The sequence below is a fragment of the Phoxinus phoxinus genome (genome assembly GCF_949152265.1).
Source record: "Phoxinus phoxinus genome assembly, chromosome: 19".
NCBI classification, from domain to species: domain Eukaryota; kingdom Metazoa; phylum Chordata; class Actinopteri; order Cypriniformes; family Leuciscidae; genus Phoxinus; species Phoxinus phoxinus.
In genome coordinates this window covers 14,723,462-14,748,141 of record NC_136894.1, presented here as the reverse complement: position 1 = coordinate 14,748,141, position 24,680 = coordinate 14,723,462, and the positions used below count along the sequence as shown (strand labels likewise).

At 39.9% G+C, this 24,680-nt stretch overlaps 1 protein-coding gene across 2 annotated transcripts in view; it reads right to left on the bottom strand.

Annotated features, from left to right (window-relative positions):
- Positions 1-24,680, bottom strand: part of rims2b (regulating synaptic membrane exocytosis 2b) — a 172,603-nt gene that overhangs the window by 107,556 nt on the left and 40,367 nt on the right. For both annotated transcript variants that reach the window (XM_079591525.1, XM_079591526.1), the window contains one exon: positions 15,769-15,944. In XM_079591525.1, coding sequence (XP_079447651.1) covers positions 15,769-15,944 — 176 coding nt within the window. The remainder of the gene's footprint in view (positions 1-15,768; positions 15,945-24,680) is intronic.

Below are 24,680 nucleotides of genomic sequence, written 5' to 3'. Positions count from 1 at the left end.
TAAAAAATGCGTAAAGAAGGTATGCGTATGCAATTAAGGGGGACATTTTTATTATTCGCTAAGAAAACATGCCCAGTGCACACTATCTAAAATGTTTATATTAATATTAGTTTCAAATGTCTTCAGGCAAAATCTGTCATCAAAACGATTTGGTATAATTACCTTCCTGAACTGTCTCACACGATTGCATTCCCAAATATCAGGTATCTATCTGCCCCTGAATGCAGAATAACATGACAGCGTTTTATTGTGTTGTATCTGCGCACTCTGAGGGTCAAGCCATTTATTATGTAGGAAAAAAAGTCACAAGCTTTCCTGATTGCAGTAACTTTTAATTATTTTAATGCTGATATTTTGAGCCAGTTTTCCAATAAGCAAAGATTTTGTGATCTTGAACACATGTGATGGAAACAGTCAAAAATATTTTGTGCGATATTCCAGTTTTTGATGTGCAAAACATACTTTCAAAACTGAAGAAACTGCGGGTTCCCCGTATGGCAAATCGAATAATCATCATCTAAAGACGTAACTTTTCTGAAAGGGTTTATCAACTCTCCAAGAGCTAAAGTACAGCAAGTCAATTAAAGTGCCCCCATTATGATTTTTCAAATATTACCTTTCATGCAGTGTGTAATATAGCTTGTTTGTGAATGTTAAATGTGCTCTAAATTAAAAAGTAGCTACTCTGTGGAGTTTAATTGTGAACAAGCAAGTTTACATGTTTAGATTAATTTCTAAACAAACGAGGAAAGCATTTCCTTCCCCATTAATGGTAAATAAATATTGTGATCATATTTTTGGCAATATCGCCCCGCTCTACTTGCGGGTGGTCTATTATTTGATGGGCCAGTAAGCAACATCCTAGCAATATATATAGAACACCATGGTGACTGCATAGTACAGTAATACTCTATACACCATTCAGATTCAGAACACCTTACAAAGCACATACAACAGCCTTTTTTAGCAACACCTCTGCAAACACCCACAGCACCCTAGCATTCTGCCATGAGTTTTGCACAGGTAAGCAGCACTCACACACACTTTTTAGGAAAATATTAAAATCCAGTTTCATTTGCACTGTCTACAGAACATACAGGATAAAACACTTAAATGAATGATTAAATATTTCACTATAATCATTTAAAATCATTTATTAGCCATTTAAACCAAGGGTCTGTACAAACACTATACGCTAGAATTTTCTTACAACATTTTCAAAACATTTTAAAGTATTATTTGCATAAATAGTAATTAACAATATGATATGTAATAAAAATAGTTGTAATAACACTTTACAAAAAAAACGTTTCATTAGTTAACATTAGTTAATAGTTAACTACATTAGTTAACATGAACAGCACTTACAGCATTTATTAATCTTTGCTAATGTGCATTTCAACATTTAATATTAATTAAAAAAAAATTAAAGTAATTAATACTTGTATTCATCAAGGCTGCATTAAATTGGTCAAATGTGACAGGAAAAAGTGTTACAATGTTACAAAATATTTCTATTTTAAATAAATGTGGTTCTTTTTAACTTTATTCATTAAAGAATTCTGGGGGGAAATTTATCATGGTTTTAACAAAAAATAAAGCATTATCATAAACTTTTTCATTAAATTATTTTCAAATAGGAAACAGTTCTTTAAAATTGTATTAATATTCCACAATATTGTTTTTACTGTGGGGTTTTTTAACAAATAAATGCAGCCTTGGTAAGCAAGAGACTTTAAATATAAAAAAATATTAACAAGCTCAAACTTTTGAAAGGTAGTTTATATATGTAATATATAAGCTAAGACATACCTCACTTGACATACAGTATGATACAAAATAAGCTGCACCTCTTTTGACTTTCCACCACTTGAAAAGAGAGAAGCATCGAAGTCCAACATTATAACAGCTCCAGCCCGCAACGGGATGGGCTGCTCTGACTGTCCATCGATCAGTTTGGATTTCCATTAAAAGGAGCTGGCGCACAAGGACTGACTGATTCAGAGCGAGTGCTTTTGGGAAGAGAGTACACTAGAGAAAATACAGCTCCTAAATAATCAATGATCGAGGGAGTAAATCAGCCAGAGTGAAAGAGGCCGAAATGTGGCCGGCAATTAATTAGGACATCTGAGGGAGTCAGATTCCATTTCTGTAGCCCACCACTCACATGCAATATCAACAGCATTAGTGCAGAGACCGGGGATACAACAAAATGAGTTGGTCCATTGAGATATGGGTTGCTACTAAGTGGGTATAAGGCTTTTGCAAATAAAAGCCTGAATTGTAAAAAGGGCTGGGCGGTGTGACGGGATATACAGCGCAGTGCGACCATAGAAATATGTCGAGATTATGCAAAGCAGATTTACTTTATATTATTTACTCAAAAGTTAAAATGTCTGTAAAAAATAACTCTGTAAATAACATTTATGTGCCAAAAATATTTGGAATTCCATGAATGTAGCATTATTAAACGTCATGTTTACAAACTTATATGGATAATGATGATGATAATAATTACACAAATGGCATACTGCATCTTTGTTTTTCTTTTGTTTGTTTTTTAAATAAGATATAAATGCTCATTTTAAAGCTGATGAATAAACATGCAGTGGGGATCTCATCATCATCATCATCATCATCATCACACACAAACTCATTCACAATTCACTAACTCTGGGAGTCACACTGTTACTAGATAGCATGTCGCAGTTGACTTCATTAAAGTCTGTAATGTTGCCAATGCATAACTTATGTATCAGAAAACATTACGCACCATAAGTGAAATGATTTCTGGCTGACAGATAAAATATCTTAAAGGTGAACTAAGTAAACAAAGATAACCTCTGAATACACCACCACAAATATAGCTACAAATAATACAAGTCAGATTAATTAATAACAGAAAAATAAATTAATATTAATACATGTATCATCATTTCCTCCCCATCTAAACCTATCATCTAGTAAAAAAGAAGATAGTCATAAAGTCAACATTAACTCAATATTGACCCTATTTACTTTACCGAAACGTGATTTTTTTTTATCGATGTATGCTACTCAAAAGAATAATAATACTTGCAATGATAATTTTTCATCAAAATAACACTTTTATTCAATGGCTGAAATCACTAATGCCTTTTATTTTTCAACCCCTCCTCTCCAACTATCTGTCATAGAGACCACTTTGCACAATCCAGTCAGTTCCTGGTGGATAAAATCAAGTCCCTCCCTATATTTCCTGTTTCACTCAGAAATATGTCACATTACTTAAATAAAATTAGAATGCTTCAAGTAAAAATACGATGCCTTCAACACATCCAAACTGTGCATGCAATTTTAAGCACTAGTGCAAACACTTTTTTATTTGTGTTTTTGGTGCATATTTTTACATTGCATGTTGCTGCCATGTAATTCTTTCTCATTTTCTTCAGACTTTATGAGCTGATGACACATGCACATGACAAAGTGTTACTTTAACAAGATGGTCCTGTGAACACAAGACACTTGTGAAAGGCGCTCATGGTTAAACTCGTCTACGAAACCATGACGTGCTGTATCATTCACCATGATTTTGTGAATGAGAATGTATACGCTGTTGTTTGTATTATGATATAATCCATATTCAGTGTTTCAGGTATGCCACTTTACTGAATGACTTTTTCCCAAAGCAAGTTATTGCTTGAGTTATAAATAGCTCAAGGCTCCTCATAGTCTAAATTAGCGTCGTAAAGAAAGTCTCAAACCTGCTCCAACAAAGAATCAGCAAAAAAGCACTAGTGAGAGCAATATATCTCTCACTATAAATCTATATAGAAATTTACAGAAGGAGGCATTAAGATGCTAATTGTCCCTATAACCATCTCCAATTTATGACAATGCTCTATAAAAAGGGACAAAAGAAAAACCTGACAATGTCCCAATCTCCTAAATCCGAGATGCTACGATCCCAGCTGGGATTTGCATGTGAAAGTGGTAAAATAAACAGAACGGTTTAAAAAATAAATAAATGCAAAGTGCACTGGCAAAAACATTCCGTCACTCCTTTACTATGCATTAGTGCTCATGTTACATACACTTTTTTACATTTATGTTATCTATAAATAAAGTGATTATTTACTTACAATATTATGAAATATGACTGAATACAATTGACTACATTAAGCTAAATTAAGTCAAATCAGGTAGAAACAGCTAGTTAGGGTAATAACTGCATGGTTTACTTTTTCAAAGTGCATTAAATAGTCTAATAATACTAAATACGTTTCAATTATTTCAATGCACAACTTGTACATAGGCTATATATTTGTTAGTAGGTGTATTATTATTATGAATTTAATTTACATAGTAATTTAATTAATTGCATTTGCATGCAGTGATTAATGGACACTGTAATAAAGAGTGTTCCCATATTGTCTTATGCAAAAAGCATAAATGAAGCTGTTGGCACGGAGCCGTTATAAAACACCCATGCGAATCTTAAGCGATAAACAGCAGCGTAAGTTCAAAACCCAGGGGATTCTTCAGCATGTTAATCTATAGCACTGGATGTCCCTGTGCTGTATTTCTGTATTCGTTTAGCTCTTGTGTGATGATCGGTGAGCGGGTATCGATCGCCTCACCTGCCGTTCCGCGCCTGTCCCAACAGCTCTGGCTTCGAGATGTTCTGGGGTGGCTTAAAATGCGATAGAAACGAGCTACAGAACTGTCGCAATGTCCCAAATTGCATTTTCACCTGCCCCCTCCTCCCTATCCGAACCCAGTAGTCTTTCACTTGAGGAAACAACAACAGCACACCCACAACCCCGCGACCGCTACATCCGACGCGCTGCCGTGTCGATCAAGTCCCATATTTTCCCGGAGATCTGATGGATGTGCGCCTCATGCTCCAGTCCTGAGGTGCTGCGGCTGCTGGGAGCGGGGGATGGATTCTGTCTGACGGCGTGCCAGAGAGAGAGAAAAACAGCGCTGCATTTTTACCGGCTGGAATATCTGGAGCTGCGTCCATGCGCCACCGTCTCGCCTCGGAGAATCAGACAAACTGGAGCAGCACAGACTCTCTCACACACATTATTCCTGACGCGCTCGCACTGGCTGCTCGTTTCTGTGAGAGATGCGCAAACGGGAGAGTGAACACGGCGTTCTGATACAGTGAGCTCTCGGGAGAGAGAGAGAGAGAGAGAGAGAGAGAGAGAGAGAGAGAGAGAGAGAGAGAGAGAGAGAGAGAGAGAGAGAGAGAGAGAGAGAGAAGTGAGCATAATGTTGGGCTAGTGCATATGATAGCCTATACCCTAATATGCTGTCTAACCAGTCAGCTTACTAGGTTTTCAGACACAGCCCGTGCGCTGGAGTCTATTTCAGCAGACGCGCAAAGCACTGGAGCAGCGCGCTCTAGTGCACGAGTGATAGGCCTATAGGTATGTAACAACTTGTTTTATCTCGTATCTCGTATATTAGGCTATATCGTATTTTATCTTTTTCCTCATCGACGTGGGTTAAAGGTCACTTTAAGAAGTGATTGCCTATTTGAAGAGGATTGGCAACATGAGGGCGTTTCGTAGGCTACTTGGCGAATCGAAGACGTTCTGAGACGCAAGTATATTTTCCTTTCTAATGGTTTCCGGTGCTGCTAAAATCTTTAACCACAATTTACAGGACATTTTCTCTAACATTTTTATTAATTTCTCTATCTCCCACTCCCTGTCATTATCATTATTAAGAGCTATCACCAGCGCTATAATTAAAGTCACCAAAATGGACAATTCTTGGTTTATTTAAAGAAATATTGCAGTTTAAGTATAAATGATCAGTGACTTTTTTAAAAAAAAATGCATGTGCTTTTGTAATCTTTGAAGGGGTCCTTGATTATGATTTCACTTTTTTAACTTTAGTTAGTGTGTAATGTTACTGTTTGAGCATAAACAACATCTGCCAAGTTATGACGCTCAAAGTTCAATGCAAAGGGAGATATTTTCTTTAACAGAAATCGCTTTTTAAGGACTACAAACGACTGGTAGGGACTACAACGAACTTCTTCCCAGGTTGGTGACATCACAAACCCTAAAATGTACATAAATCCTGCCCCGGGAAACACGCAACAAAGTGGGTGAGGCCATGTTGGACTGCTTTAGAGAAGAAGAGTTGTTGTCGCTGTTTTTTACACCCATGTTTTACACCCAACATTTTTACAAAAATGTTGTCCTAAAGCTGACAAACTTAGAGAGGTAAATATTTATTTCACACTGTTCCTGAATATAACCTCAACGTTTGTCTGTGCTCTGCACATTTTACGGAGAACAGCTTCCAGAAGAGAGTACAATGCAGGCTAGAGGCACAAAGCCATTCCTATTTGTCAGGACAATCTGTTGTTTATGGATCACAACTTGTAAGTATATGTCTTATTATTTGTAGTTGTGTTTTCCATTAACAGTTCCAATTAAGCTTTATGTATAGTTGCTATGATGTAAACGAAAAGCAAAGCTTTGCATCCGCTAGCCTGCTAACTAACATTACAGTATTGATGTAGTGTTTACTTTAGCTTTTGTAATACTGTTCACACCCCCTTAGGAAATGTATCCATGATTTTGTGATCGATTACTGTTTGTATTACCATATTTGTCTGACATACAGTATATGATGAAATGGTGGTTAACATATATCTATTAGAATATTGCACACAAAGACATCTCTTCGTGTTTTGCGGCGCGACGGCGTTTTGAGGAGAATGTACGGCTGTAGGCTATGTCACCGCGTCAGTGTGGATACTGTCATTCAGAATCACAAATTCTACTTTTTGGAAGTATGACCATTGACCAACATAATAATTTTCACCGGAAAATGTCATCTGAACAAGTGAGTAACATCCAGTTTTGTTCTGACCAACTAAGGGGGAAAAAAGCATTGAAGTAAATCTCGCTGATTAAAGGGGAACACGGTAACTCTCCATTTCTTCGCTGATTTTCACTTTTGTTGTCGCATGTTTTCTCAACAAGCTCCCCCTACAGCTGTGGGGCGTGTATTTCACACACACAAAAACTCACTTGCGGCACCCTCCTCCCCCTTTCTACCGCTGCTCATGTGCATATGTTATTATCGGAGCCGGCCAACTTTATTGTGTGGAGCTATGTCTACCGAGGTGGGTAATACATCATACACAGTATCATAGAACATTTACATGTATGTCGAATTGCCGTAAAGCAGTTTGTGTTTCTCGCTCGTTCTCGCTTCTCACGAGACTTCCTATTTCCTATAACTTACCGGGATGTTGCAAGGTTGGTTTTCCGCCTGGGAACGCTGGGGGGGAGCGGGGAAAGTCACCATTTTCACCGGAACAGCTTATTTAACCATCCAAATGATTTCTAAACGGTTTTATTAAGTTGAAATAGTTGCCAAGTTCCCCTTTAAATCTAACGATCGCTTATATCACGTCAAACCGTGCAAATTATACTTCGTTGTCAAATTGTTAATGTTAATAACACCAGCATTGCGTGAATACATGTATTTCAGTAACATACTCAGTAACTGAATGAATTAAGCGAACAAGAGCGCTACTGTTACATAATTGAACCGTTGAAATTTCTTACTTGTCCAGCTGAAAAAAAGCAGTCTCTGCGTCCATTTTGAACCCATTCAAAACACAAGGTTCACGCCAGCTTTCAAAAGCCCTTCTGATATGTATCCTTGTTTTCGCATGGGCCGGTTGCAGTCTCTTTTTTTTCTGTGGCCAAGGCTTTTGCATTTTACAACGGGTGAATCTCGTCACTGGTGATTGTCGTTTGAACCTTTCTGGATCCGCCATCAAATTGAAACGTTTAATTATATCAAGTGCTGTGTGAGAAAAGGCTACAAATCTCCACCTCCAACATCCTCACACATAATATAGCCTGCTAGCCGAGACAACTTCTTTATGTGTACAGATGTGACGTAATGACGCAAAGACATGCTCAAATTTCCAGCGTAAATACACCAGTACCACTGGAATTAAAAACATTATTACAAGCTTACCATTTTGAATCCGAGCTACGGCAAGCAGAGAGTTTTGAACACTGGCTGCTGGTTATGTACTTGCTCAAAAATTTATTTTGGATAATTTTTTACCCCAAAAAGTTATAGTCCGTGTTACAAATTAACAACTCTATGTTGGTCGCTACCGTAGACATCAGTGTTTACATCCAAACTATAAACCTTTATCCCAGTACTTATGTGATCATTTTCATTATTGTAACACCTAAATTATATTGTGTAGTTGAAAATAGGGATGCACCGAAATGAAAATTCTGGGCCGAAACCGAAAATGCTGTATGCACTTGGCATACAGGTCTAATTCACGATGGTCAAAATCAAATTCCGCCCTTAATCTTTCTTGTTCAAGAAGTCTTTTAACTCAGATATATGTCACAATGGCTAAGAAAAGTCTGATTGCAACTTCCGTTGCATGCAGGCAAGGACAATAATCACTCAAGCATCTAGTACTTGACAAAAATAGTAGTTTAGTACTCTAGAAAGTGACAAAAATGATGGAAAAAAACAGCCATTGCCATTTTAAAGGCCCGTTCACATCAAGACCGATATTACTGTATAGTCCACACTAATGCAAAATAAGGTTCTGTTTATTATAAGCATGCGCTGTAGTTTTGTCATCTGCTGCTTTAAATGCTTGCCTTGAACTCTTTAAAGCAGGATGGATTCTGATTAGCTGTCAAAAATATAATTCTAAAAATTGATTCTAATGATATTGTTTCTCTGTGACATTATTGTTATTGATGGGGTGTGGACTTTTATCTGATTATTTAGAACGATTATTTAAACTGTGTAGTAGTTATCCTTGGTGTGAGCAAGCCTTTATTGTTGCATTTTTCTGGTTGGTTAAGTTGGACAGCAATGGGAGGGATGTTCAATGAAACAGCGGAAGAAATCTATCGGACACATATGTACAAACAATTAGGCTGCAAAATAGTTCATTCAGAACTTTCTCCAACTCCGTCCTGTGTCTCACTCCAACTACTCAAGTATAGGCTGAATAATTTGTTGAAAATTTTGAGCAGTCAAAATGATTACAATCATTACCATTATCTATCTGAGCTCAATGTGTGCAAGTCCATCTGATGCTGATGTGGCCTGTGTAGTCAGTGCACTTTCCTCATTAGGTCCTGGACCACTTACAGACCCTTAATGACCTGCTGGAAAGAGTCTGACGGGATCGCTAGTCCACTTTTCGAGTCAGACCAGAGCTAATGGGTATTGCTGCGTGCGTGTAGCTTAGTAGTGAAATATCTGTTCTAGTCATGAAGCCTGTAATCACTATTACTATGTAAGCAACCCACTATTAACCCCAAGTATAGTCCAGAAATCATAAGTCTTGTAGCGTATACTTCAAATCTTAAAATTATATATTTTTTAAACTGTATAATTGCCAATATAAACATTAATGCAGTAAAACAGCTACTTAAGTGTACACTTTTTAATGCACTTAAGTACACTTAAAAAAAACTTTAATCATGTCAAATCTGCTTAAGTATATTCATTTATCTGAATTAACTATTGTTCGTCCTTCGGATGAGACGTTAAACCGAGGTCCTGACTCTCTGTGTTCACAAAAAATCCCAGGATGTCTTTCGAAAGAGTAGGGGTGTAACCCCTTCCTGGCCAAATTTGCCTAGTGGCCTCTGTCCATCATGGCCTCCTAATCATCCCCATATATATATATACTAATTGGCTTCATCACTCTGTCTCCTCTCCACCAATAAGCTGGTGTGTGGTGGGCGTTCTGGTACAATATGGCTGCCGTCGCATCATCCAGGTGGATGCTGCACATTGGTGGTGGTCGAGGAGATTCCCCCTTCCATGTAAATCGCTTTGAGTGCCGAGGAAAGCGTTATATAAATGTAATGAATTATTATTAATTATTATTTATTATATTTATAATTATTAGCACTCTTTAATAAAGACATACTTAAAGTGTACTTCTTTTCCCCAAGATTAATATCAGAATAATAATAATACTGATAAGCAAAACCATATCAATCACAACACCCTAGTATAGTAACGGAGAGCTTAGCAAAGTCAGGCTCCATTCACATTCACTTCTTAACCCTCTGGGGACTAAGCCCTTTTTGGTCCGTTTTCTCTATTTTTACATTTGGGCTTATACACCATATGTAATGGAGATGGAACACCATGTGTTTGGTATCTATGGATTCAGAAGACCCTAAGCTAACATAAGCATGCATGTAATGTGTTTATAAAGGAAGTATGAGTGAAAAATTTACAATAATCGAGAGAATTTCAAAAATGAAAATTAGATTTTTGTCATTTATTACTGAAAATCACACCTCGCACAACAATAGTGAACAGTTTTTGAACCAAAAATATATTTGTCAAACCCTTTGCTTGACAGACATTTGTAATTGTTCAATCAAATGTGTTAAGAACAATGAAATAAGGAACTTTTTTTACAGTCCCAGGCGTGAAAAAGCGGTCTGCTTCGAACTAAATGAGACCTGCTTGCTCTGAAGAACAGACACACTCACAACCTGGCAGATTTACTTTCCACTAACTGTTCCAGAGCTTGTTCTGCCGTAAATCTTACTGCTTGCCATCATAAAAGTGCTAAAACAATACAATAATAATGCTATTTAAGTTATTCTGTCTCTCTCTTATATAGATCTCTGTGCGCTCTGTAATACTCCGCTCCGTTCGCTATCCGTCTCATTCTCCGTCCACATGACGCTGTTTGTTTGTACATGTTGAAGGCTACAGAGTCCTCTGATTGGCTAGAATACATCTTGGTAACCTTCCTCTGAATGGGTAAAAAAAAAAATCCTCCCAGCGGCAATTTTTCCATTGGTGGAATTTGCCTAACAACATCGATTTCATTGGCCTTTTTATGCAGTGGTATTGCGCAACAGCGAAGCGTGTGTATAATACAAACGTGATATCACTGTTTTCAGCAGAATCTGAGGAAGACGGCAAAACTGCACCTCTCTATCATTAATAGTTTTGAAGATAATTGCACATTTGTAAAAGTATGCCATTTTGGGCGGTACCGCCCAATTCGTCCTCAGAGGGTTAAAATGTAACAGTGTAGTTACTGCAAAATTCATGACCATTAGTTTTACCTCTAGTTACCTCAGAGGCAACTGTCACTGTACATTGAATGTCGCTTTGACTCAGAAAGTATTAAACAGATATAATTGTCAAAGAAGAAAATTAAGGAGCTAAATGTTGCATGTATTGTCCCTTCAACATAGCACAACCCTTATCACTTTTGTATGTTTGAATTTTACAGATGCTCCTAAAGATCTCAAACATTTGCAGTTTCCTGTTTATTAATGCTGCTGTGTGATTCTTAATTACCGCACATAAAATGTCCATACATTACAGGTATCAAATGCATGTCCTGAGAAAATAGCGAAGAAATCCTGAATCTGAAAAAAAATATCCTGGTTTGCTAATTTCTCTGTAAAACAATAATAAAAACTGTTCCCTATCAGTCACTCACGTTTGACGTAATGTTGACGTGACGACGTAATGTCGACGTGACGACGTAATTGGGATCGCCTTGAGAGACCAATCTACTTCGAGAGTATTATAACGAGCCAATGCACATTGGCATGCGATAATTGCATCAGCTGCTCTGCTTGCAGCACGAGCATATAACAAGCAGCAGGTGCGTTGCATATTGTCTTTCGCTTCGGAGCCGAGCGGTTCAATCTTCTGACAGTGTTAAACTTCAAAAGAAGAAAACGAGTCTGCTCTTCAGGAGAATGCCTCTTCAAACCAGGTGTTTGCGTTACAGCGCAGACAGCGCTGGCCGCGATCTCACAGAGAGCCGAAAAAAACAGCTGTTTTCACAGCTCAGAATGCTGCGCCTTTAATGAGAATGTGAGTGCTCACATCAGGCTTGCACTATCATCCTGTTTGTGTAGCCGCGGTCATCCCTGGGTGCTTCAGCACCAGAGAGAGCAGTTTTTTCCTGAAAGAGTATACATGGTTTGGCACTGCGTCTTTTTCAAGACGTCATTCAAACCGTGTGTTTCTGGATGCGGTCGTTTCCTATCCTCATGTGATGGCCACGATCACGGTTTCACATGCCTAGGCTTAAGTCTGCTGAAACTGCGTTCGTGGGTGGTTCATGTTCTCTCATGAGAGCATGACTACGTCGGCACGTTGTTAGTCTTGCCTTTCTTATTAAGGTTTAAGTGATCAGGGTGCCGTGTGCCGTCGAACTGCCGGCTGACAGCGCAGGTTGTCACAGCAACCCAGTGCGCGTCTTTCGAGGTGGAGTCCTCTCGCCTATGCCCCGATCTAGTTCTTCTTCTGGTGCACCAGAAAAGGGCTACTTCTGCGTATAGCCAGGGTGACCGGAGGATTATAGTGAGGGCTTCCCCGCCCGGTAACCAATCCGTGTGGGCCCCTCACTCCTCTATCGCATCGCAAACATGTTGAGACTCTGTTTGTGGGTGGTTATATTCTCCTATGAGAACATGACCACGTCAGCACATTGTTCGTCTTGCCTTTTTCATGAAGGTTAAGCGATCAGCGTGCTGCGTGCTGTCAAGTTGACGGCCACATTCACTGTCTCGCATGCCTAGCAGCTTCTGGATGGGATGCTGGTCATTCTCATGATGGACCTAGCTTTTCATTCTGGGCTCCGGGGAGGATTAGATGTCGATCAGAGAGAGGGTTGTTATGCTCTGGAAATTAAGATGATTCTGAGCTCCCACTATAATGGTGTGCATGCTCATGCTGAATCAGATTCAGATTTGACAGCCATGCTTTCCGGGGTTACACTGGGGGTGACGCATAATCGCCTTGCCCCGCCCCCCTGCCTTCCCGGATGTGCATGAAAAACTTTTTCAGTATGGAATGGAAGCATTACCAACCAATATGGCAAGCCAAACGTGCCAAAAGCTGCAGAAAGTTTTTTTTCTCTCTCACTACATTCAATGGTGGGGTGGCAGACTGCCTCTTCCCTGCATGTGACAGCCCCCCTAAAAAAATAAATAAAAAAAAGTCATAATGCATGAGGGTAGTTCTGAGTTGGGGTTGAGCTGCGCCTGGTGACAAAGTGCCCCCTGGATAAACCTTGCAGAGGTGTGAGACATCGCCAAAGTTCGCTTTCTCGATGCTCCCATCTCACGAGGTGGCCTTTCTGAGACACTATTGGAGACCAGCGGTTCTCCCCAGCTCAAGAGCAGGCTGAGGTAACCAAAAGCTTACCACAATGTGCTCCCTGGGTCACTGGTGGGCTGCCCCTCAGTCTGTTTGTCGCCAAGGGTGTCAGTCCCCTGCGAAAAAAAAAAAACTCCGCCACAGCCTGCTCTACTGTGACGTTAGGATGGCATCCGAGTGGGATGTCATCCGAGTCTGACTATTCTTCGCTCTGCGTTCGAGGGACGGGCATATCAGTACAAAGTCTTACCCTTCGGAATGGCCCTGTCGCCCCGTGTCTTCATGAAAGTCACGGAGGCGGTCATTGCTCCCATGTGCGAGAGTGGTGTTCGTATCCTCAACTACCTCAACGACTGGGTTATCCTGGTCCAGTCGAGAGAGCAGTTGTACGAACACAGGGACATGGTGCTCAGTCACCTCAGCCACTTGGGGCTTCGGGTCAACCGGGAAAAGAGCAACTCACCCCCGGGCAGAGGATCTCTTTTCTCGGTATGGAGTTGGACTCGATCAACATGACAGCGCGCCTCACAGAGGCACCGCGGTAACGCTGCTCGGATTGCTTCATATGAGGCTACTCCAACACTGGCTCCATGATCGAGTCCCGAGATGGGCGTGGCAGAGCGGCTCGTGCCGGGTCCAAGTGACCCCGCACTGTCGCCAAACTCTCAGCTTGTGGTCGGGCCCTTCGTTCCTGCAGGCAGGTGTTTCCCTAGAACAAGTGCCCAGGCACTCTGTGGTCACCAAGGATGCCTCTGCCACCTGCTGGGGGGCCACGTACAATGGGCATGCAGCTTCAGGTCTGTGAACGGGGCCTAAACTGCATTGGCACATCATTTGTGATGGCACCCGCATCCAGAACTCTGGAAACACCATGTCTGGTCCCTGGATGCGGAGGTTCTAGGTGACCTACCCCAAGCAGTAGTAGACACCATCACTTCCGCTAGAGCCTCCTCTACGAGGCGCCTCTATGCGTTGAAGTGGAACCTGTTTGTTGACTGGTGTTCTTCTCACGAGGAGAACCCCCGATCTTGCTCGATCAGAGCCGTGCCTTCCTTCCTTGGAGCGAAGGCTGTCTCCCTCCACCCTAAAAGTGCATTTTGGCGCGATTGACACACATCACGATGCAGTTGAAGGTAAGTCATTGGGAAAGCACGACCTGATCGTCAGGTTCCTGAGGAATCCACTCTCTATACCCTCTTGGGATTGTCTCTGGTCCTTTGGCACTTCAGAGACCCCCCTTTGAGCCTTTGCAATCAGCTGAGTTAAAAACTCTGTCCTGTAAGAAAGTACTCCTGGTAACTCTTCGTCTGTTACGGAGGCCAGCAGAAGGGAAAGGCTGTCTCTAAGCAGAGGATGGCCCACTGGATAGTGGATGCCATCGCCTTGGCTTACGAAGCCCAAGGCGTGCCTTGCCCGCCCGGGTTAAGAGCCCACTCCACTCGGGGTGTCGCTTCTTCTTGGGCGCTGGCACACTGCGCCTCGGTGATATAGCCTACGTGTTGAGCTGGTTTCTTCTTGTGTGCTCGCTTCAACCAGCCGGTAACCCCGAAGTTTCCACTCTAGTGTCGGCTTGCTGCGCCACTCCCCTCCACATGGAGCGGATACATGTGCTTTTCTGCTCCAGTCGAGTTTGACGCCAGGCCTTGTGCTCTTATGCTTGTAAATTGTGCTAGGCTGGGTTCCATATGTGGTGATCCCTGCGGTGATCCCATATGCGTATTCTTCCTCGACCAGCTCCCTGCGGTAAGCCCGTGTCTTTCCCTTGGCAGATTCCGCTCTACCGTCAATGTCCGGTGTAGCCTCCCCCTTCTCAGGCTGGAGCCACCCTAGTGACATTCCATATGTTGCACTGCACCTAACCGGCCAGTCCATATGTGTATTCTTCACGTTACCTCCCTTTGGGCAGGATGTGGCTCCACAGCGTCCCTCTCCCCTGTAAGAGGAGCTTTCCCAGTGTTATCCAAGAGTTCCACTATCTGGGTCATAAGGGAACAGCAGTTCGAACTCCCTCTACGCAGGCCTTCCGCCCCAGCCAGTTGGGGGTCAGAGAGTCTCGCGCAGGGCCCTGGATGTGGCAGCAACTGTGGCGTTTTCCATAGGGATCCCAATTACGTCGTTACGTCGAACGTGAGCGACTGATAGGGAACGTCTCGGTTACTAATGTAACCCTCGTTCCCTGAAGGAGGGAACGGGAGACGTAATGTCCCGTCGCCACGGTTGCTGACCATCGCTGTACGGCCGAACACGTCTCGGCTCCTCAGCGTAAAACAATATGCGACGCACCTGCTGCTCATTATATGCTCGCACTGCAAGCAGAGCAGCTGATGCAATTCTGTCTCTCAAGGCGATCCCAATTACGTCGTCACATCGACGTTACGTCTCCCGTTCCCTCCTTCAGGGAACGAGGGTTACATGAGTAACCGAGACATTTTCTGTCCTATGAATTATCAATAATTAAAACACTTCATTTAAGTAATTTCCACTCCAAAAAACCTTTAACAAAGCTTCCTCATTGAGACAAAACCTTCTGACAGCATCAGTCCCATACATTTTACATTGTCCGAGGCCAAGCAATGTGCAGTAATATAAACTTCTCACCTGTCTGAGGGGACCCCTGAACCGTTTCTGAGAGGGTCCTGGTTTGCTCCGGCTGGGCCTCCCCTTACTTTGGCTTGGGACCCTGATCTGGACCCCTCAGGACCGCTGTAGAACCACGCTCCCGACTTGGTGAGGATTTCTTGTTGTTTTCGGCACAGGTTGCATACCCACATTACCTACATAGAAGATAACAAATTAAGATCAAGGGGGAAAAAAACTGTCAATAAGAACATAAAACAAAACAAGATGTCCAGCTTTTATGGAGTTATGGTGTTCTAACTATACCTTTTTTATCATACAGATCAGTAGGGGCACATGACCGTAAATTTTGGTAGGTCAGATTCTGGGTCTTAGCGATAGTTTATGATAAACATTTTGTGAGCTTTATATTCTAATTGCTGAACACATGCAGAACACTTTTGGCAGAGTTTGCGTTATTCAGCCCAAGGCGCTAATGTTGACTGACATTGCTTTTAATGGGTGGTTGATTATGATTTCACTTCTTTAACTTTAGTTAGAGTGTAATGTTGCTGTTTGAGTTACAAATCTGTAAAGTTACGACGCTCGAAGTTCAAAGGAAAGGGAGATATTTTCCTTACAGAAATCGCTTCTTAAGGACTACAACAAACGGTTGGTAGGGACTACAATGAACTTCTTCACGGGTTAGTGACATCACTAACCCTAAATTTAGAATAAACCCTGCCCCCGGGAATGCGATTTATAGATAATTATGACAGAATATGCTAATTAATGAATATGCATGTGTGTGCTAGTGTGCGTGTGTGCCTCACGAAGCGCATGTAAGGACCTAATTTTTTTACAGTCTATGGTAAGGACCCAACCAATCGAATTATTAATTAATATCACAACCTGCTATGTGCGTCTGAGCCACGAGCAAGCGAACCATTGACTCGTTCTGCGGCTAGTGTGCCAGTTAAATTCACTTGCTGGCTTCTCAAATAAAACATTACAACAGCGATAATAATAAAAAAACGTGAATAAAACGATTACTCTTTGTGCATTGTTCAATGTGAGTGCCAAATGCTCGAACATGACCTGTCATTTACGCCGTCATCACCCGGGAGTTGATAGCGCACGAGCGCAGGCGAGACCTGAACTGCAGATGTTACCATCATGTTTAAACTAAACTCATTTATTTTGCCAATGCAAACATTCAAGAGCAAGACGCGAAAGAGAACTCGCGTCTAGATTTGTGCGCGCGTGTGTGTGTGTGTGTGCGCGCGCGCGTGCGTAGGTTACTCATCTCGGACAGCGCGCAAATATTATCTTTCAAGTCTTGCTCTTGAATGGACAAATTCACACAAAAAGTATGTCAACATGTCCGTCTTGATGAGTATCCTAGCAGACAGTATCTGTTATACCTTAAGTGAACATGTATGCAGAAAGACACTCACAGTATTGGTGTAGGCCTACTGAATCAGCTCTGAATTAAATAGCTTTTGTAACTTTAATAAGGATTTATCTTTAATTTATACAGTCAAATATGCAATGTTATTTTACATTTGATTATTTTATTCAATTTCTGTACCTGAAAACTAATGTTAGACCTACCTGAAAAGCATAGTTTATTTTATTAGTAGGCTAGGCTATCTTTGCTCTATTGTATTTATTTGTGCTTTTGCTTGTGGTTAGATTATTTCTTAATTTTTTTTGACAGTAGTCTTTTTTTCCCCTGAACATAACACCGAAATCATACCGAAACCGTGAACCTAAAACCGTGATACAAACTGAACTGTGAGCTATTTGAAATGTTGCAGCCCTAGTACAGTGTCACAGTCGGATGATGATTCAGTGTGAGAGGTTTAGTGGCAAAAAAGGCCGAACCCAAGACTGGCTGCGAGAATTCAGCTGGTTGAGGTAGTACTGTAAGGAGATGAATACCATGAACTGCGAATGTTGCAGTCGCTACCCCATAACTGCGGGGAACACGAAGTTTGCCGACAGTGCAGGCACTTCACAGTTTAAACACAATACTCTATTTAATAACAAAGCATAGAGTATGCGGTGTTAATAAATCAATTGCCGGTTGCTTTTAGAAGACAAGACAAGAGGCTGTAACGTTAAATCAGAGCGCAAAGGCATTGTAATTTCTGCATCTATTATCAAAGTATTTATTAGTAATACACTGGAAATTAGTAGAAATGTGAATATTTGGTTAGTATGTTGATTTACGGTGTGTGCTCCTAAATTTCCTGGTTGTGCTCCTAAAATTTTCAGTTAGGGGCCACTGTGCTCCTAGGGAAAAAAGTTAGTCTGGAGCCCTGTCATGTCTATTCTCAGAACAAACGTAAAACAAACACAACAGAACTACATAAAGGCTATTCACATGAGCATGTTTATACTAAATGATTTATACTTTCATTAATTTGATACGCTACTCCACATAGGAAGAACAGACATGCCAACTAGTTCCTGATCTGATGCAGACTAATATACACACATAGCTAAAGCGGACAGATATTGTCTTGGTCCGGAGTGAGGTTTATGTAATGTAACGTGAAAATAAATTTGCCCCAATTGCTTTTAATTAGAGCACACTGCAGTTCCATTTTTCACCACAGATTTACAGTGGGGACAACTGTGGGGCGCTATGGAGCTGGGGTACCCGCTGCCCTGCTTAAAAGGATACTTCACCTCTGGAAAGATGGATGTATTTAACATAATTTATGTAGTAGAAATGTGAAATTAATTTTTAATTTGGACTGGAGCCTTCTAGACTGAGACATGTGGATGGAAGACAACATCTCCCAGAATGCACTTGCTTCACTGCCCTACGAAGCCACTCCCAAGCCACGCCTACCGGTAAGAGCGCAGTTAAACAACCAGGCTAGGCTACTAGTTGACTCGAAACTTAAAAGACGCCGTTTTATCGTGAGTCTCCGTGACAAGTCTGCCCGGGATTGTCTGGAATTGGCCCAAAATGTCCGGGATTCGACTTTTGCTTTCTTCAGTCGCCATTCATTATATTTACTGTGGCGAGCAGTGGCGTGATTACTGATGAGCGGCACCTGTGAGACGCACCGGTCTCGTAGGCTATCTCTCAGGGAGGAGCGGGAATTTTCTTACCAATGCTAAAATGCACATCAACCGATCACTTGTTTAGCATTCATGTAAACACTACATTCAGTTAGATTGAAACAAAAGGTGTGCATGTAAACAATGAATGAAAACTGTAGAAAGCAAAAGATGAATCCCGGACATTTTGGACGATCTCGACGGCCAGACATGTCTGGGAAAAAGGATGTATGGTAACCCCTACTACTCAGGCTGACACTATTTGTACATTCTGATACACCCTCTATGGGCGGGTTGAAAACATGCGGAACTAGCTACTACTACTGGCTGTAGTCTCTGGCCAAAAAATCCTTTGATGACGCAAAATGACGATTTGTGCGTCATCGGAGGATTTTTTCCAGACAAAAAATACATAAATCTCTCGTCTCAGGGGGACATGTGGGAGGGAAGCATGGTAATTCGAAAATACGACAGGTTTTCTACTGATACAAAGCTTAATGCTAAATGCTTAATTTAAGGCCGTGATATACTCACAGCAAAGTTCTTTTTCGTTCTTCGTTTAGGGGTAAAACGAAGTTCGAAATATGTGAGCAGCGATATACTGTTAACAAACATCAGATGCCACCCACACAGATGAGAGCGATGTTTAGATAAATATGTAAATATGTGAGGCACGCTTTCCTCTCAATAACAAAATAAACACAACAAAACTGAGAAAACAGCAAGCATTCTTTCAATAAAGCATCATAGCAAAGTCATGCACAATCTCTGCATTTCGGTACTCTCAGAAAAAAAGGTACAAAAGCTGTCACTGTGGCAGCACAAAAAGTGTACATATTAGTACCAAAATAGTACATATTAGAACACTTTTGAAGGGTACTGGTCGCAGTGACAGGTTTTGTACCTTTTTTTGAGAGTATAAAGTCGAAAATACCAAATAACTTTGGTTAAGTCACGTCACGTTTATTTTGATAGCATTTTATACAATAGAGTGCTTAAAATCAAGCAGCTTTACCATATTAAACATGAAAAACAGTGTCAGTGTCTCGTTTCATCAGAAGTACAGCTTCATTTTCTACTATAAAGCAGCTCTAGTGTGTTCATATTTTAACTTGAGGGTCACGTCTGACCTCCAGGATTGAACAGGAGAAATTAAGCTGAAAAGATTTCCACATGAAAGAAGGCAGAGCCTCCACGCACACCTACCCATGTAATTGGCAGTGACCAATACAAAGGTGTTTACCAGCCGAAGCAAACTTTTCCGGAAAGTTCGCTTTGGCAAGCTGTTTTGAACTTCCAAAACAAACTCTAAAAGAAGTTAGTTTTGCCCTGATTATGTTCGAAATGACGTCACATCAGTTCGTTCTTCGATTTCGTTTGAAGATTATCGGGGCCTTTAGTTTGCCTACCTGCCGAAGCCATTATGTTACATTTTTATATATCCTCCTGCTCCCTTCACGACATAAAATAGTCTAGAAAATCAGAAACATTTTGTTGCAGAATCCTGAACACAAGTACAATTTATTATTGATTCAGTTTATAAAGAGGTCTATATTTTGGATGAATATGTTGGTGCCCTTACAGACTTCATACTTCTGTAGGCTGCTACAGATTCTACTACAAACATAAGTGTCTGTCAGAGAACCTTGGCTACACTGTAAACCCCTATACCATCTGTCAATCAATATGTATATCATGGAAGTGGTAAGTAGATGATCACTCTATCTTCTAATAAAACATTCATCCATCTATTCCAAGCTTGCCCTAGTGTTATGGGTATGCAGGAGCCAATTAATAGCCTATAGAATAAATAATATAGAAAAAACTGTATTTACTACAGTAAGGGTACCCGTGTGAAAAATAAGTTGTAGTATATGTCAAACCTTAAAAGTATATTTAAAAAAACTGTACTTACAGATAATGAAAAATAAAAGGCCACTAAGAGAGTACACTTTCATGACTATGATCCTTAATGACTATAATTCTTTAATGTCAAATTAGAAGTTTTGCTTTAAAGTACATTTTAAATCATTGTTTTTTTTTAAATAATATTTAGATTTTAATATTTGAATATAATCACATTCACTTTCACTTACGTATATATACTATATTAAAGTATATTATTTGCGTAATAAGTACTCGTTTTTAATAGTACGCTACAGTGTACTTCTTTTTCACAGAACTTGAAGGGTATTTGTTGCACACTGTACAAACTAAACCACTAAGTAAATTAAGCAATAAATAAGAAACGGAAAATGCCGAAAACATAAAACTACAGTTTTTTTTTTAAAGTGTCTTAAATCTTATTTTTAAACTTTATGGTAAATGTTTGAAAGACTGTGATTGTAAGATTGGCAGACTCACACATAAACTGCACACTCATACACACTGAAGTCAGACAGTGAGAGCGAGTAAATCAATGACTACCATTAAGAGCTGCTGCTAGAGGAGAGTGGTCACCTGTCTTTGCTGAGTCACCAGTGAGAGAGACAGTCAAAGAAAGAAAGAGTGTGACAGTCCAAAAGGGAGAAAATGAGTTTGTGTGTGAATGGAATGGGCCCAGAAAATAGAACAAGAGGGCCATTAGTGACAGCCAAGTAATAAGGAAATATTGCCTGAACTGCTTTCAAATGGACTGTGGACATTAAAGTGCTCAATGCAAATGTAGCTACATGAGAAATGCATTACCGCAGAGGCTACACAAATTTCTGCATTTAGAGAAACACAAAGAAACCAGTGGGCTGACACAAGACTTGCAGTATAAAGCATTGCGGACAACATTATAATTTTTTTTTTAATTAACTATTGATTTAAAATTGATTATAAGTATAGAAAAAAAATGAAGCTTATTATAACCAGATGTATACAAATTAGTAGTTTACAAGTACAGAGACTATACGTCATTCAAAATACTTGGGAGAGGATGGTCAAGGATCAAGCTAGTGTAGTAGCCTACTTCACCAGGAAATGCCCCGTTTTCGCATGATTATTATTATTTTTTTAATAAAGATGAAATAACGCAGACTGATCCTTGACAAAAACAAGCTTACAAATTGAGTGTGATAATAAAATGAATTTATGTGCAGTAGCCTACCTGTTGCACTCAATTTCTCAGGGGGGAAAACAGTTAATTAACCTTTTTTGACCAATAGAAGGGCATGCTGTGTAATAGTAGGATAAATGGGGTTAGTAACTTGTCACAGTGGGAACCTGCATTTAGGCTGTTCAGCTTCATTTAAGCCTTAAAACCGATATAGAAAAGATGTAACCTATAAAAATATGAAATTATTTATTGGCCAAAACTTACTGTAGGTTAATTAATACATTGTAAAGAACACAGTTTTAGGCTTTCAGGTAGGTTAAATCTGCCGTTGACTCAAGCCTGAATGTAGGCTAGTAGCGTGCCTACTATGTTCACTTGTTTACTCAACAGCGCAAGCATAGGCTACATGAATGGAATTCATGTTCTATCAGAAAAAAAAGTAATTGGAGACAGTTTCAAATTGCTAAGGAATATAATATGTAACATAATATAGATTTATGTAACTGGACTTTTGTTTTAAAAACCAGAGTGAGCTCTTGTGACAACTAGCCCCGGTCTCACCTATGGTAGGAAGAGTCGAAAACATTTAACATCATACTTATGCATAAATTAAGTATCCTACCCATTTCGTCGTTGTGAGTCATTTTGTATCCGTCGAGACACGATGAACAGCGATAGAGAAGATTGTTACAGCGTGCAATTGACTCTTGACGTCTGCTGCCTCCGTCAGAACGAGAAATGATCGGCTCGCTTGCGGTTCAAATGGATTCTGAGAACGGCATGAGAAGACGCTATTGAGCTGCTGTCTGTTCTGCGCATGTCTGACAGCGGAACCGATCGCCGTTTAAGAGGCTGAATGAGCGATGAAGCTAAGAAACTCACTGCTCTTCGCTTTAGTCTACATTATTTACGGATCCTGCAGCTATCAAGCCACTAAGCCGGAATTCAGTTCATTACAAATGCATGCCGTCTCAAACCGCCCGAAAAAACACAGGTAATAACAGACACAAGCTGCAGCCAAACACTGTAAACACTAAAAGGCGGAATATACTCAAACAATGTGAGCGAATGAGCGTCCTCTGGGTAATTAATATCTCTCAAAAGCTGTAATGAAGTTCACCTAACATGACCTTACAATGAGTGAATGAGATCTAAGTGGACTGAACTCCGATTGCAATAAAAATATTGTTTTCACTGAATCATTTTAGTTAAAATGAACGCAAATTAATACATTGTAGCATGAGGACGAGAAGTCAGACACCTTTAAACTTGCTTCATTCTCTCTCAGCACTTCACAATGCAACAGAATCAGCTCTTATGTATTGTGTTTGTCTTCACTAGGAGATAAGTGTCTCTAGGAAGTTAAATTGAAGTTAAAAGTTTACAAAAAGGAAGTCTAATCAACAAAATGTTGACTTCACACAAAACATCATCAACAGTGAACAGATCCAAACCCTTTATTGATTCTAAATAACTTTATACATTCCCATCTGTCACATCAAAACATATTTATAGAACAATGAGAAACAGTACTATTTTTTTGAGTTTGCAAATCTAAAAACATTTACTATAGAATAAGTGGAAACAGAGAGTGTAAAACTAAGTACATGTTAGGAATAATCTGTAAAGAATTCAGTGAAATGGGTTCAACACTTTATAGTCTATTTTTAAGCACACTGCATTGTGCTTAGTAAAAATACATGTCTTTTCAGAGCTATTTGAATGTCCATGAAATATTTTTTTGTATTTCCTCAATATGTTTTAGATTTTATTGTGAACAATTCTTTTGCGTATGTTTCATTTTTAATTTAATATATATATATATATATATATTTTATATATTTTTTTTTATTTTAATATATATTATATATATATATATATATATATATATATATATATATATATATATATATATATATATATATATATATAGCCTATGTCATAATGTCACAACTGGATCTTCAGTGAAAATGCCAGACTTCTCTCTGGTGACATACAGGGCTTCTCCAATCATTTAGTCTGCTTAAACTTCACCTCTGCAACATTCACATGCCTCCACTTTGAAACAGCCATGTCTCAACATCCAATCAAACTGATCCAAGTCTCCACCCTACATTTTTTTTCTTTTTACTATTATTTGTTACACTCAGTATGTCACAATATGGATAGTTCACCCAAAAATGAAAATTTTGCCATTAAAGGGCACCTATTATGGAATTTTGAAATTTACCTTTCACGTAGTGTGTAACATAGATCTAAGTGAACAAAAACATCCTGCAAAGTTTGAAATATGAAAGTGCACCGTATATAAAGTTATTGTCTTTCAAAAGTAAGAGTCGACTCGGAGTCATTTTTATGAATCGTTAGAAGACCGAAGCTTTTTCTCTGACTAGATGACGTCAACTTGTCAAGTTATTTGAATACGATACGCCCACTTATTGCGCTCCAAGGCCAGCAGGGAAAACTTGACAACATCATGGCGACGAGACGCTGTGTTCTGAAGTGCGACTCAAAAGCCAACTTTTTTCATCTGCCCAAGGAGGAGCATTTGAAGACTAAGTGGCTACAATTCATATATACAACTATACCACAGAAGTATAGTCCGAGCCTTGTGCTTTGTTCGCGCCATTTTGAAGACGATTGCTTTTTAAATGCAATCAAGCTTGGATTCGCGAGCCGGCTGATATTGAAGGAAGGTTCAGTTCCAGGTGTATGCATCAGCTTCCTCCTCCGTATCACAACCTGTAAGTGTTATTAATAATTGTTGCTTTTATGTTTTATGTAGCATGCTTAATAATTATTTTGTTTGTTGTGTAAGCACCGTTAAGCTTCT